This window comes from Ipomoea nil, unplaced genomic scaffold (genome assembly GCF_001879475.1).
Source record: "Ipomoea nil cultivar Tokyo-kokei standard unplaced genomic scaffold, Asagao_1.1 scaffold2165, whole genome shotgun sequence".
Taxonomy (NCBI): domain Eukaryota; kingdom Viridiplantae; phylum Streptophyta; class Magnoliopsida; order Solanales; family Convolvulaceae; genus Ipomoea; species Ipomoea nil.
Window position 1 is genome coordinate 394,350 of NW_017618593.1, and position 16,027 is coordinate 410,376.

The 16,027-nt window shown below is 32.5% G+C and overlaps 1 protein-coding gene across 1 annotated transcript; it reads right to left on the reverse strand.

Annotated features, from left to right (window-relative positions):
- Positions 1–5,766: 5,766 nt before the first annotated feature.
- Positions 5,767–12,284, reverse strand: LOC109149980 (protoporphyrinogen oxidase, mitochondrial). The gene is made up of 19 exons (XM_019297961.1): positions 12,166–12,284; positions 12,041–12,080; positions 11,009–11,144; positions 10,824–10,889; positions 10,583–10,633; positions 10,393–10,449; positions 10,059–10,129; positions 9,719–9,755; positions 9,535–9,600; positions 8,817–8,857; positions 8,605–8,731; positions 8,106–8,282; positions 7,816–7,890; positions 7,559–7,682; positions 7,365–7,473; positions 7,184–7,258; positions 6,949–7,055; positions 6,480–6,609; positions 5,767–6,286 (listed from the first exon to the last, which is right to left on the reverse strand). Exons 1-18 carry the CDS (start codon positions 12,245–12,247, stop codon positions 6,494–6,496), a joined length of 1,557 nt encoding a protein of 518 aa, XP_019153506.1. The 5' UTR covers positions 12,248–12,284; the 3' UTR covers positions 5,767–6,286; positions 6,480–6,493.
- Between the last annotated feature and the right edge of the window lie 3,743 nt (positions 12,285–16,027).

Here is a 16,027-nt window from a genome sequence, read left to right on the forward strand (position 1 = left end):
ATTATTATAAATTTCGATTACCCCATCAATTAAAAAACTCATACTCAAATAAAATAAGGGTGTGTTTGGTTGGTGGGTTTTGTCCATAGGAATGAGTATGAAAGTGATTGTTGTTGTTTGGTTGATAGGTTTTTAGAACACTACTATGGGTTTCGAATACCCCATCAATTGAAAAACTCATACCCAAATACAATAAGGGTTTCATTTCCTTATTCATTCTCAAGCACTACTATTAGTAACCATTCTCATTCTACCCTACTACCAAACATGTTATATACTTTCACCAAAACTCATTAGTATTTGATACCTATTCCGATTCCGATTACTATTTGCGAACCAAACACACCCTAAGAGTTTCATACCCTTTGTTCATTCTCAAGCACTACTATTGGTAACCATTCTCATTCCATCCTATTACCAAACATGTTAAATATTTTTACCAAAATTCATTACCATTACCAAGTATTTAATAATTAATACTCATTGTGATTTCGATTTTCACATGCGAACTAAACACATCCTTAATTTCGTATAATTATATTGCATTTCTCATTTAATCATCATTATATTATATTTAAATTTGAGGGGTTTTATATGGTGTTAATATGTAGATAGTACTTAAGTATTCACTATCAGACCGCATCAATCAAAACAAAACGGTTAGCACTCTCTTCACTCGCTTTCCTATTTGGTTTTGAAAACTAATTTCAAAAAGTATACTCTTGAAGATGCTTTTTTTTTTTTTTTTTTTTCACCTAGGGTTTCTACCGTCGCACTAATCCCCTAGCAGAGATCTTTGATTAAGGATGAATGAATTCCTTCCACTCAACCACACCCTCCAGGTTAAAGATGCTCTTATTTTGATTTATAAGAAAGTTCGACTGCTCGAATATGTGCTCTATGTGAAGTCCATCTTGTGACTCTAAAAAATCACAAGGAAATAAATCAGTCTAAATTGTAAATAGCTAAACAACTAAAATCAAGAAGTCCAATAAACAACTTCTACAAAGAGTCCAACTTGAAACTTTATCCCACCAACTCATGAGCGTTATGTTGTGCAACCGTGAGCACTATGCAAGGTGCACACGAAATTAGATCCATAATTTCTATACTATATATTCATAATTCCTATACTATAGATTCATAATTCTGTACTATAAATTCATAATTTCTATACTGTAGATTCATAATTTCTAAACTGTAGATTCGTAATTTCTATAATATAGATTCATAATTGTTATACTATAAGTTCATAATTTCTATACTATAGATTCATAATTTCTAAACTGTATAACTATCAAATTATGAACATATAGTTCAGTAATTTGTGAATACAGAGTTCAATAATTGAAAATATGAACATTGAAAATTATGAACATAGAGTTTTATAATTGTGAATATAAATTTCAATAATTATGAATTTATAGTATAGAAATTTTAGATCCAATTCCGTGTGCACCATGCATGGTGCAAACAAACAGTTGCACAACATAATTTGCCACCAACTCATATATAACTAAATGAATACTATGAAATATATCATTCAAATTTGAATCTCGTGTCAAAGTTGCGTAAGTATTAATAAAGAAACAAGTTCTTTGGATTAAATAGCTATTAATCTATATGCTAATGCATACTATATACTTTAGTGAAAAAAAAAAAAAAGTGTTAATAAATAATATGATAAAGTCAATTATATGTTAGTATATTTTGTATAGAAAACATTATTTGCACATAACATTACACACAGTGGTTTTAAAGATGTTTTTATTAGTGGATTGATAGATTTTACTAAGAATTAATCAAATAAAGAGATCGTATAAAATTGCATACAAAAATCTATATACATTTAACATTACCTATTGTGTATTTTGACTACTTTTAAATACTTTTTTAAATTGAAAGATGTGTTCCGTCTCAACTAAAAAACTAAGTTGATAGTCGGATTGCACATTTATATTTAGAGTTAATACCTCCAATGGTCTTCCGTGTTTTAAAAAATAACCACATGTAGTCATTTTAGGACGTCTCGTGGTCATTTTAAACTCTAGTTTTTTTTTTTTTTTTTAAGAATTAGGACCACAGGTGGTTATTTTTTAAAACAAGGCGGACCATTGAAGGTCATTTAAAACTCGAATGACCACAGCTGGTAAATCGCTAATACTCGGAGGACCACTGGAGGTATATTAACCTTTTATATTTATATATTATACTAGTTTATTATGCGCATTGCGCGATTGGAATAATGCCCAATGTTTTTTTTTTTTAAATAAGTACTTTAAAGTATATCAAGGCAAGATTATATTGGAATTGTTCATGCATAGATAATAGAATGTTAAATTTGTGTATTTAAATAGGCAATTATAAGTTTACAAATGCAAGATAATATAGTCAAGATTGATTATAATTGTCAATAAAATAATTGTATATGTATGGTTGAAACCAAATACGGGACATAAGGGAGAGCAAATAAAAATTAGGGCATAAAATATTAAATATATACTAATATTGAAGAGCTAACTGCTGATTGCCAAACAAAGACATTGTGAGATGGTTTCCCCACTTCAATTTGTTGTGTGATTTGAATACTCTTTTTGTCAAATCCTCCAAGTAATTAATATGATTAGCTTAATTATATATATTTTTTTATTTTTTTAAAACAATTATTATTATTATTATTATTATTATTTTATTATTATTATTATTATTATTATTATTATTATTATTATTATTAATATTATTGTTATTGTTATTGTTATTGTTATTGTTATTGTTATTATTATTATTATTATTATTATTATTATTATTATTATTATTATTATTATTATTATTATTATTATTATACCCTTAGGTCATTTTACATGTTAATCTAAACAGTTAATTTTTTTAAATATCTTTTTACCAACCGTTGATATAATTCGCTGATCAAATTCGCTAATATAATCTGCTAACGCTAACCGCTAACTGCTGATTGTCAAATAAGGACATTGCGACTTGCGAGGTAGTTCTCACTTCAATTTGTTGTGTGATTTGAATACTCTCTTTGTCAACAAATCCCTCAATTAGTTAATATGATTGGCTTTATTAATTATATTTTTTAATTTTTTCATGGTATTAATAAAATACTTGGTAAATAAATATATACCATTATTTTGTATTATAACTTTGATATTTAAGTAAAAAGTAGTGCACAAAAAAGATAATAGACAATGTAGTGAATATAATCACTTGATCAATTTGAATGTAAAGAATTTTTAAATTGGAGAAATATAAATACAATATAACGAATAAAATTATTTTTCTTAATTAATTTATTGATAATGAATAATTTTTTTTATAAAGACATTATAGGGACAATGTAGCTAATATAATCAATTGATGAATTTGAATGTAAAGAATTTTTATATTGGAGAAAAATAAATACAATATAACTAATGAAAATTTTCTCTTATTTAATTTATTGATAATGAATAATTTTTTTGAATAAAGACATTGTAGACACATAATTCTAAATTAAAGGAATGCATATGTATTATTTTTTGTTGTAGCTACTAAATTATTATTCAATTTAATAAGAGTAAAATAGAGTACTAATTATGCCAACTTTGATTGGGATGGGGTTCGAACTTAAGACCTTTCTTATTGAAATTAATGAATAAGTTAACGGTGAAGTAACATAAATTAACGGAAAAGATAATATTTAACGGAAAAGTTAACGGATAATCATATTCATTAAGGATAAATTAGGAAATCTTAAAGAAAAATTAAAATCTGATCAATCTGAGCCATTCATTTGATTAAAAAATTTGACTGCCATTTTTCCTACCCATTCTAGGCCTAACTCTCTTGGGCTCTTATTAGTATAGTAGATGTTCAACACACCCCTTATATGTGTATGCCAATTATTTTTTGAAGGGTTTCAAATTGAAATATGTATTACATCTCAACTAAAAGTGTAAAATGATACTTGATTGCATGTTTATGTTTATATATTATATGTTGAACATCTTAAATTGTAAGTGTTTGAATTGGTGTTTGTTTGTTATAATAGCTAACGCATGTATGTTCATCCAATACACTCAAAATCAAGTACACTTAATATCGTTCTTTATTTAACACATGATTATAAACACCTAACACATGTTTATATGATTTTATTTATGATAATGTCAATTAACTAATGAACAATTTATGAACATAAAAGACTTAAACTACTAAACATCAAATTGTATAATTTTCATGTAAATATCTTCTCTCTTGTTTTCCATGTTTTATATTTGTTTACCTATAATATAGGATGATAACACGTAAGATTTGCTATATAGTTATGGTTAAAGGACCTGGTGTTACGACCCTAGATAGGACCGTAACAAATAGGAAACTTTTCAAGTAGGTTTCTGACTCCTAATTGTATTCCAGTTACGGCAAACTCAAATTTCACACTTTGAGCGTGTGAGGACTCCAAGAAGAATAGCTAACAGATTATAATAACAATATATTTCTCTGAGTGGGTTCATGGTGTTCATATACAATGGACCTATTTATACTAAATTACTAACACCTACAATAATTAAGTTACTAAAATTATTCTAACCATACAAGGCAATGATATATTCTAATATACATAATTTCCTTATACTAATATTTAATCCATTATTCTCTAATTACATATGATTCATTCTTTTTAAACCTTCTACTAATTAAACCACCAATTATTTCTTTTCTTTGATGCGTGTCACTCGGCATCAGCGGATTCAGCGTATCCACACCCAAAAGGCCCTTAAAAAATAAAAATAAAAATAAAATAATGCCACCTATTGTAAGGTTTACATACTTTGTAAGCCTTGTAGTTGTAAATTAGGTAATTAGAAAATGTCATTTTGAAGTGATAGCTAGTGACAATTTTTTAATAAAGTTATAAGTAAGTTAAAATTGTAAGCATAAAAAAATGGTGATGAACTGCAATAATTATAGTGAGAACGAAAAAAATATATATTTTAAGAATGATGGGAGACTGGAGAGTGAACAATAGCAAGAAGGTTATGAACAATGACAATTAAAAAAAAAAAAAAAAAAAAAAAAAAAAAAAAAAGGAAAACAGCATAATAGTCAGTATGAGTAAATTATTAGATTGGAGGTTGGAGAAGTTGAAGACCTACTGGTTACTGGCTACTGGTAGTACACACAAGAGAAGACAAATTATTGGAAGGAACTAGGTTGGTTGTGTTGACTGACTGTTCGGGAATTGGGACCACACCCATACCCGGCCCCATACTATGGGCGCCCTCCAAATCCATTCGAATCCTATGCAACTTTGAGTCGCTCAATAATGCGTTTCCTTCTAAATTAATGTTGAGGAATTGAGAGGAGATGTGTGTGAAAAGTTAGGTAAAACATTTAAGAGAGAAAAAGTATTTTTTGAATATAAATTAGTTCAGACTGCAGAAGAAAGAAAGCATGTTATAAACCAGAACGAGAACGCAGGCCCACATGCATCAGGAACAACATAGTGAAATTTCCTGTTTACAAAAGTTAGGACCAGATGTTATTTATTAATGCCTTGAATCTAGGAATTATTTAGATTTTAGAGACTGCATTATTTTGTCCAACAAAGTATTATTTTGAGGAGAGAGAGAGAGAGAGAGGGTACGCCGTTCCATATATGCCAACTTTCAGTTATATTTATATGATATGATTGCAAAAGACTAACTGGCTTGGATCGACAAATGTACTTAACTGTAAATCTAAAAGTCACTACTTTTGTAGTTTGAAAGATTTTAAGGCCCCGTTAACCGTGCCATAACCATAAGCTTAATATAGTATAACATACACGGAGTATATCAAACACAAAAGTATTGGTGTATGATAAAGATGCCTGGATAATAAAAGCCAACAGTACGGGATAACAAAAAGAGTTTTGGATGAGTTAATGAAGAACGGGAAGCCGTACCTTTTTGCCCACCACCCACCACCTATATATTTCAGCTTCTTTAATGCACACTACTACTGCTATAGTCTTAACCTAACCATTACGGGAAGACGTAGAAGAGGTCAAAGTGCAAAGATCAAACATTTGAGGGGTCAGGGGGACCATTTTCACCAAAACAGGTACAGATACTCCATCCACTTGCAGTAACAACAAAACAAAACCAGAAAGGTTGTGCACAATTTCCCTCACACCCAAACAATCCATTTATTCATACAGCATTGATGTGGTTGATATTTGGTAGTAAGGTCACACTTCTCTGCAGCATACTAAATTCATGTGGTCCAATAAGATTACTCACTGCCACAAGCAGAGAGGGAGGAACATGTAATTGTCGATATAGGAACATAGGGAAGGGACATGACACCAATTATATTTAAAAAAAAAAAAAAAAAAAAAAAAGAGGCACATGAAAAGAATACAAAAGTAATAGCATTTGAATATTTCAAGAAAAGAATACAAACACACTATAAAATAGGAACATGAAAGGCACCTTATCTACTGCATTCATTGGTGATTTGAAGGCTCAACTGATGAAGATTCCAAATATGAGATTACAAGATCAGCTGCACTGCAACCAGATGAAATTGCTTTGCCTACAGATAGTCCTCCTTTATGGTTACCTACAACAAGTGAGGCTTATATCAAACAATTGTCTACCAAGTATGTATATCAATGGGGTAAAAGGGAAAAAGACATCCAATCCCAGGCCAAATGCCTGAAAAGGGAGGGGCATTGCTGATTGCTCTAAGCCAATAAATCAACATTGATGGAAAAGCTTTGGTGTTCTCTGCTTCCTAGATTAATATGGCTACACAGACATCTATTCAGTTTGAGGAGAACCCTTGTCATTTTAGCAGCGCTGGTTGCAAGTGAGAGCTAGTTTTTAATGCTTTCTAGTTGAAAGAAGCAAGCATCTATTAGGGATAAGAGAATTAAATAAAGAGAAAAAGAAATCTTACCTGCATAGAAAAATCCAGGGAGGTTCTTCTCCATGTTTTCAACTGCTTCCAGGACTGAATCATAGTTACGACCATATAAAGGAAATGCTTTACTCCAGTAGACATGGCTGCAATAACGAAGCAGATAATCACTACAAAATATTCATTGAATTTCATTCATTATCTCGTGTCAATAAGAGCAAAGCCTAGAGGCTTTAGAAACAAGAATTTCCTAAGGCTTAAATAATTTACATACTTCACAAACTGTGGCTCTCCCTCTACACCCAGCAACTGCTTAAGGTCAGACGTCACAATTTGCTTCAGCTCATCCCTACAAAATCATTTATATGTGAAAACCTGCTCACTTGAAAAGAATAACATACTCATTTGGACAAATGGAGTTGGTCAAATGCATAGAATTTTGAAGCATACAAAACCTTGAAGCTTTTGCAAGTTCTCTATTTCGACTTCCACCGACAAAAGTAGTGTAAAGATAAACATTACTTGGTGCTCGATCTGGAAACATCGTTGAAGAGAAAAGAGTTCCTGCATATAAAGATCTTATCAGACCATAGGCACAAATCATTAAGTATTAGTGATCTAATCATATGAGGTGGCCCTGAATTATTACCTAGTGTCTTCAAACCATTTTGTTCCTCTTTAGATGGTACAAGAACTCCAAACCCCTCAAGTGGCCGCTTTACATTTTCTTTTTTGAATGTTGTGATCATGACAGAGACAGGAACATAACTGACCTACAGAACAATGTGAATAGCAACTCACTGATTTTCTAGCATGTAAATGAAAATAGTTTTACAGAAATGATGAGAAAAGTTTAGAACCATTATACCCAAAAAAGAGTAGGAATGTCCATATTTACTTACATACCTCAGGAAGAAAGTCGAGCAAAAATGGGGTTCCCTTCTTAGTGATCTTCATATTTTTAACATCAGAGAGAGGGGCCTATAGATAAAAATATAGAACTTCATGTTATAACAAACTCATGGTATTGACATATCAGTATTCGGTGAACTCAGGTATGTATGTAAATTATGTATACACATTTTTAGCACATAATAAATCAATTGCAAGCTATTGAATGACTTGAATTTGAAAAACTTGGTGCACACCAAAAGAAGACATCAATTCTTCAAATGGGATAATATTTTGACACTCACCGTCATCACAACAGCATCAAATGATTCCTCTGCTGAGTGTTTCCTATGAGGTGAGGCATAAGAAAGAAACCAGTTATCAAGAGAGTTTTCTCTGTGGCTAGATGACAATTCTAGAACCCTGGATGAAAGTTTAAGTTCATCTTTGCCTAGTTCCTTGCACAGTGCATCTGTAAGTGTCTGCAAAACATGGGGTTAGAAAACAAAAGCAAGACTAAGACACAATTGCAGATATCAAAAAATCAAAACTAAAATGTATTATTTCTCCAAGTGCTACCAGTAAGGACAAATTTCACTTTTCTCAGTTTTTTCCTTGATGATATCCAATACGCATACTAATTATACAAATTATTACAATTACTGTAATAGGAAGTGGTACCGCGCATATCCTAAGGTGATCTTTACAAAAATGGTAGGCATAGCAAAACTGGAAGGTCAATGTTCTAAATTCTTTCTCTTGGCTCACAATGTATGGATCAAAAGTTACTTACATTTACTTTACCTGCATTCCACCTATAAATGAAAAGGATCCACGCCGAGCCTTATTTTTTGAAGCACCAACTTGCCCTTGGTTCTTCTTCTTAGCTGATATCTTAGATTGAATTGCCCCAAATATGACTGAGCCAAACCTAATGAGCAGGGATTTCAGATAACCATAAGATGGATACTTATCTAGCTGTGTAACACAAAGGAAAAAGTTGTGTGCAAACATACCTTTTTTCTATATCCCACAGTTCTGGAAATGCATGGCGCATCTATTTGATGGTGGAAAATAAACAGTGAATATTGATGATGTTTAATATTAAAAGTGAAAACTTAAAGGCCATAAAATGTGTTGAATTCAGAAAAGAAAAGGAGCAGATTGTTTTCATTATATACAACTGGAGCACACACATAGTTATACTAGTACAGAAAGGCTCCTAAGATACCCATGTTCATGTAGGAAAATTAGGATATAGCTACCATACTATGTTGAATTCAAAGAATAAAAGGAGCATATTTTTTCATTATATAAAACTGGAGCACACACACACACATATATATATACTTGTACAAAAAGGCTCCTAAGATACGCAAACTAATAAAAGCCAGCAATCCTTCATGGCTTCATATGCTTGTCTGTTGAATTTCCTCACAATTTCAACAAAATGAAAGAAATTTAGGAAAAAGACAGAGGTCACCCTCCATCTTTTTCTACTATCCTTGAAATGACAATATAGGCCAGAATTTTATGCCCATGACAAAATTAGTAAATGGTTATTTTCATAAAAGGGTTTCCTTAATTTTGTCTTAGTTTTTAAATGTCATGACATAATTTGGTTGATCGATGGTGTGTAAGTTCCAAGCCATTGGTGCATCGAATAGTAATCCTTATTTTACTCATTTGATGAATATAACATAACAAATATAAGATGCATAAGCAAATACTCACAGAAAGTGATTCAGGATCAGCAGCAGCGGTGCCCGCAACAAATGGATCAACAAGATACTCAACAACCTTGCAGGTCCAGCAAACCAAATGTGATTTTTTAGTTGCTTTGAATATGTATTTTCAAATTACAATATGTCAGCATAGATGCTTAGTTTCATATCAGAATCAAAAGAGAGTGCAATACCTCCTTCCCAAAATGACGCTGAAAAAATTGACCAACACTACAAAAAACAATGAGCAAAATAGTAAGTAAAATACTTCCACTCAAATGCTTAATTCTCTCTCTCTCTCTCTCTCTCTCTCTCTCTGGAGCCAAACAGTTCAGCTTGTCAATAAAATTTTTATGCTTTTGAAAACATAAATTCACCAATGAACTAAAAGGTCAATTGTTGAAATATTGGTGCAATGCCTCACTATTACATAACTAAAAGTATAATCTCCTTCCATATTTCCTGTCCACTTCAGCACTGAATATGAAGGTAAACAAGTAAAGTTGTTGAATCTCAGAAGCAATTGTGTACAACCTTTCATGTGTATCAGACTCCTTTTGAAGCTTTTTGTTCTTCCACAAAAATGGCTCCATAAGTAGATGAAGCTGCAAGATGAAAGTAATGCTCTAATAAAATTCTCTTGACTAAACATCACCAATTACTAAGAGAAAAACACATAAATGTGGAACAGATCTTGATTTCAAGTAACTAAGAGCTAGTTTTTATGCTTCTACCAGAATGACATTCAACAAGTATAGAAGACAATAAGACATTATAGGTATTGTCCAGGGACTTTAATAGGAGCCAAACCCCTACTGTATTGTAGCATACAAATAATAAACAAAATGTTCAGGATATAAAATCATACCTTTGACCCTGTAGAAAGAATGCTGCTTGTTACCAACTGAATGGGATTTGATGGTAACTGAGACATTAAAAAAAGTGCAAGGAAAAGCCAGTAACAAAACAATACTCTTATTATGACATCAACAGAACATTAATAACACAAAACAGAAGAGTGATTGCGATTTGAAAGATATGTAGCCGGTGAATCTTACCAATACAGGAGTTCCATTCCGGACTATATAGCGCTTGTTCTGTGAAAGCGGCTGCAATTATAATAGCATGGAAAAACATTTTTCAGCCACTGAGTTCCAGCCCCATATAAAACCCTAAACCTCAACGTTTAATTAACAGAATATTTGAAATCTGAAGCAAGGCCTATGCCCTTTATTTATTAAGAGTTAAGCAACGCCAAGTCTCAAACTATGAAAGAGAATAAAAGTGGGGAACTCTTACAGATTGTTGTTTCTCTCTTATGCCAAGAGAATCAAGCAAAAATCTGACTTCTGTTTCACTTTCAGTCTGTTCCAGATCATATAATGTTTACTTTAGTGTAAAAAACATTATTCAATGAGATTGAAACTATTGTGAGAGAGGGAAAGAAGACTAAATCTTCCAACAGCAATTATGAATCAACATACCATGGTATTAGCTCCTTCGTCCCATATTAAGCCATCTTGGCAAACACTTCTCAGCTTCCCTCCAGCTCTCCCATCTGCTTCAAGTACAGTGACATTGAAACCATGCAATTTCAACTTGTATGCTGCAGTAAGACCACTTGAAAGTAATGTAATGTCAGAAGAGTTATAAGAAGAGCAACTCAATGAAGGAAGCAATCAAGTAATGAAATCAAGTCAATTCAATTCATACAAAGCCTTAAGCCCAATCTAGCTGGGTTGAGCTACATGGACTGTACTCTCCATTCAGCTCCATTATGTGTGAATCTCAAAGACAGTTTAGTTAGCATATCTTTCTTAATAACTTCAATCCAACTGTGTTTCAATCTACCTTTTCAGTTCCTATCTACTATTACTAACCATTATATCACTCTTCCTAATTGATTTATCCAACCAATTCAATGGTCATTTCTGCAATTGAATAGAATTTTCCTTTCAACTTAAGAAAGTTTATGATCACATAAAACCCTTCCCGCAATTATCAATTTATCTTCCATACGAAGAGTACACCCAAAGTATCAAAAATGCATACATTCATATGTATCTGTGATTCTGCTCCATCCAGGTTATGACATATTTATCATTTATGTATGATGTCATCAATGCCAAAACAACAGTGCACATACTCAATTTGAAATTCTCTTAAATAGATCCCTGCAATCCAACATTCATTCTCCATAATGAAATAGAGATGACAACTTTTCTTTCAGCAACAATCCAAAATTCAAAAAGAAAAAACATAAAACAACGTCGAATCTCAGCCTACATTTCATGTAGCTGAGAGTGATAACACATAAAATTTCTATGATTAGGCTGCAGTCGGAACTAATTTCACATCATCACAGCCTGCTGAAAATCCACATCATCAGAATTCGAATACGTACGATCAAAATTAAAAAATGCATTTATAACTTGACAATTACTCCTCATATACTAAACGCGACAATTCAAATTCGCCAATTTCAACAAGCAGAGAAGAATTAGGAAATCGGATACCTGACGCCTGCACCAACCACCGCAACTCTCTTCGAAGAGCCTGAAAAACATTTGCATGTTGCTGTGATTCCAGACTAAAAAAACACGCATCGCAATTTTACAACGCGCACGCAAATTAGACATACCTAGAGACGGATTTTGCTTATCGTGGTGAGTAGCTGCGGAAGCCATATCCATTCTGAGTGTGAAATGGCGGTATGCTTGCATTTTGCAGAGGTTTTGTTGTGTCGTTGACGCTGACAAGTCAGTTTGGACTTTTTTTGACATATGATACGGGTATTGAATTGATTGTACATTAAAAAATATGAAAATTTTCAGTTATATAATTCTGTATTTTCAGATATACAATTTTATATTCTATTATATAATTATGTATATTTAAAACATAAATTTTTTTTAAAGAATTAACAACAGATACACAAACCCAACAGGGTAGCTCAAGTGACAAATGAGCTCTCTTTGTGGGGGAAAATTCTGGGATAACCCGGGTTCGATTTCAACAAGTGACGATTCCCTTTGGGCCAGCTTCTGTGCCTCTCGGAGCGAACCAGGTGATGTGTAATTTACACCAAAAAAAAAACAACAGATACACAAAAAGGTACAAAATGACATCGTTTTGAATCAGGTCGCACAATCTGGTGCACGATATAATTTTTTGCCACTGAAATGTATTTCGATCACGATGCATGACATCTGCCATATGTCAGGCTCGCGCACTGGAAGCCCATATTGTGGACTGCTATTGGGCCTATAGTTGGTTACCAAGCGGAATGGCTTTTAATGATAATTTATATCCTGCATCAGAGCGCGCATTGCATTGTGTGTCCTGATGCAAAATGACGTCGTTTCAGATTTTTATTTTTTTTTTTAAATTTTGCTATTCTGTGTTGGTGGTTAATTTTCTTTAAAAAATATCTTACGTTTAAAATTGTACATAATTTTATACTAGAATACACATAATTGTATACATGAATATATATAACTGTATAACAAAATACACATACTTTTTTTTAAAAGATTATACATATAATCTAACATAATACATAATATACATAAACTTTTAACATAATAAACATCAACTCTTTTCATAATACACATAAATTTTCTGTTTCGGATGTACATAATTGTATAAAAAAAATGTATATGATTGTATAAAAAATGTACATAATTGTATAAACAAATAAACATAATTGTATAAACAAATACACATAATTTATAAACAAATACACATAATCACGTCAACTCCCTACATAACTTACCAAAACGACGTCGTTTTGGGAGACGCGGGACGCACAGTGCTATGTGCGCTGTGGTGCAGGGTATAACGATTGGCTTTTAATAGGCAAATTATGCCGTGGAAACGTGCGGACACGATTCCATATTCATAATTTTTATATTGTAGATTTATAATTTTTTTTAATTAAAAAAAATTAGTTTTCACTTGTCGTTAAAGGCGTTTTTCTCTTCACAATCGCATTGTTTCGTCTTTAGTATGAATTTATAATGTATAAATTATGAATCTACAGTATTAGGTTTGTGAACATATGATAGAGCTATATGTTCATAATTTTATAAATATATGTTCATAATTTTCGATATTCCCAATTGTTGAACTATGTATTCACAAATCACAGAACTATATGTTCATAATTTGATAACTATACACTTTATAAATTATGAATCTACAATACAGATATTATGAATCTGCAGTATAGAAATTATGAATCTACTGTATAAAAATTATGAATCTATTGTATTTAAATTATGAATCTACAATTTAAAATAATTAATCTACAACATAGAAATTATAAATCTGGAACCGTGGGCACGATTCCACAGCATAACGTTCCCTTTAAATATTTTGAGGTGAATAGTAGTTAAGCATTTTTAGTTCACATTTGATTTTTGTTAGTTTGTTTTGAAGGTAAGATTATATTGAAGTTCAAAAGGTTTATTATTATTATTATTATTATTTTTTAGTTGACAGTTGATTTTACTATGTGTGCTTTTGTTGTTCACACTATAGATATGTTTGGCAAATCTAGCTAAAAAAGCAATTGAAAGCTGAAAAGCTATAAGCTAGGAGTTGAAAACTGAAGAGTTGTTAAACTAACTGTTATGCTTGAAAGTGTTTGGTAAAATTAACTTTTTGATAACCAGGACTATGTGGTCTAATGGTACCCGGGTTGGATTTCCATTTAGAAGGTTGTAAGTTTGAGCCTCAATGGAGGCGTTATTAGCTCGTTGTGTTTCAGTAGGTTGAGAAAGTATATGAACAGATACTACAATGTAAAAGAGCTAGTAGCATTCAAAAAAAAAAAAAAAAAACTTTTTGATAAACTGATAAATGTAAAAAGACAAAAGATGACATCTTTATAAATGAGCTGAAAGCTAAAAAGTTATAAGCTATGAGCTGAAGTAGGGATGACAACGGGACGGGGAGTATACTCTCCGGCCCCGTCCTCGCGACTTCGTCCCCATCCCCGTCCCCCGCGGAAAATTGAAAATGTTCCCCATACTTGTCCCCACGGGGAATTAGACGGGATCGGGGTAGGGGTGTAAACGAGTCGAGCCGAGCTCGAGCATGGGTATGCTCGAGCTCGAGCTCGTTAAATGCAGCTATGCTCGAGCTCGATCGAGCTCGTAACTGGATGCTCGAGCTCGAGCTCGGCAATTATCGAGCTGCTCGAGCTCGAACTCGATCTTGAGCTCGAGTTCGAGCTTGATTTTGAGCTCGAATTCGAGCTCGAGATCAGGCTCGAGCTCGGGTTCAAATGCGTGCTCGATCTTAACCTTGAATTTGACGGTTTAACCTATTTGATTTAAAATTTAAACTGCTCTGTTTTATCCATACATAAATAATACAAACTTCAAATCAAAACACTCAAAATAATTTCGCAACGAAGTAAAAGATAGTGAAGACACAAGTCTGTTTGTTCAAACTTCAAAACATTCAAAATAAGTTTGCAAATCACAACAAAACACAAGTCAACAGTAGTAGTCCTTGATTCCTTGTACATATATATTTCGTCCCGGATATGTTCAAAACAATAGGGCTTTTAAGTTTTGACTTTTGAGTTTTAAATTTTAATTATTATTTTTATATATTTTAATTATATAATATTATATATTATATTGTATATTATACGGCTCGCGAGCCGGCTCGACGAGCCACGAGCCTAGATTATCTAGGCTCGGCTCGTGCTCGTTTATTTGACGAGCTGCTCGAGCTCGGCTCGAGCTCGATTTTGACCGAGCTCGAGCCGAGCGTTGACCGAGCCGCTCACGAGCGGCTCGCGAGCGGCTCGGCTCATTTACACCCCTAGATCGGGGATTCCCCATTCCCCGTCAACTCCTCCTCAAAATGTTAAATAATTTTAATATTTAATAATAAAAAATTAAAATTTAAGTACTAGTTTCAAAAATTAAAATACTAACTATATATATATATATATATATATATATATATATATATATATATATATATATATATATATATAGTGAAAGGTTCATGTGCGGTGGATTAATGTGCGTGAGATTTCTACTCAATGTGCGTGAGTGTTGTGCTTAATGTACTTGAGATTTGTACTTAATGTGCGTGAATGTGTAAAATGCAGCAGAAAATATTAATGTCAGCTTCTTCCCCATCCCCAGTAGCCATTTGCCCCCTCCCTGATGATGATGATGCGGAGGCGGGCTATGGTGGTTAAGAATTATGGGAATAATACAACAGAAATCCACACTTAGCTGTTGTGCAAATTTTACTGTGCGTGCGTCATTTATATAATCCAGAATCCATGGCCAAATTGAAGGAAGAAGTAACAAGAAGCTTGGGCGTTAATGTGTGTGAGTTTCTGTTCTGCTTCCTTCTAAGCTCGTAATTCTGAAATACTCACGCACATTAAACACAATACTCAGGCACATTAAGTACAAAACTCACGCACATTAAGTACAAATCTCAGGCACATTGAGTACAAATCTCGCGCA

What these genes read in the sequence shown, in the direction of transcription:
- LOC109149980 (XM_019297961.1), bottom strand. Translation starts at nt 12,247, where the DNA reads ATGCAAGCATACCGCCATTTCACACTCAGAATGGATATGGCTTCCGCA. An exon ending in CTGTGGGATATAGAAAAAAG is followed by an intron (nt 8,732 to 8,816) that starts GTATGTTTGCAC and finishes CCTGCTCATTAG; the next exon opens with GTTTGGCTCAGTCATATTTG. An exon ending in CATTTATAGGTGGAATGCAG is followed by an intron (nt 8,283 to 8,604) that starts GTAAAGTAAATG and finishes CATGTTTTGCAG; the next exon opens with ACACTTACAGATGCACTGTG.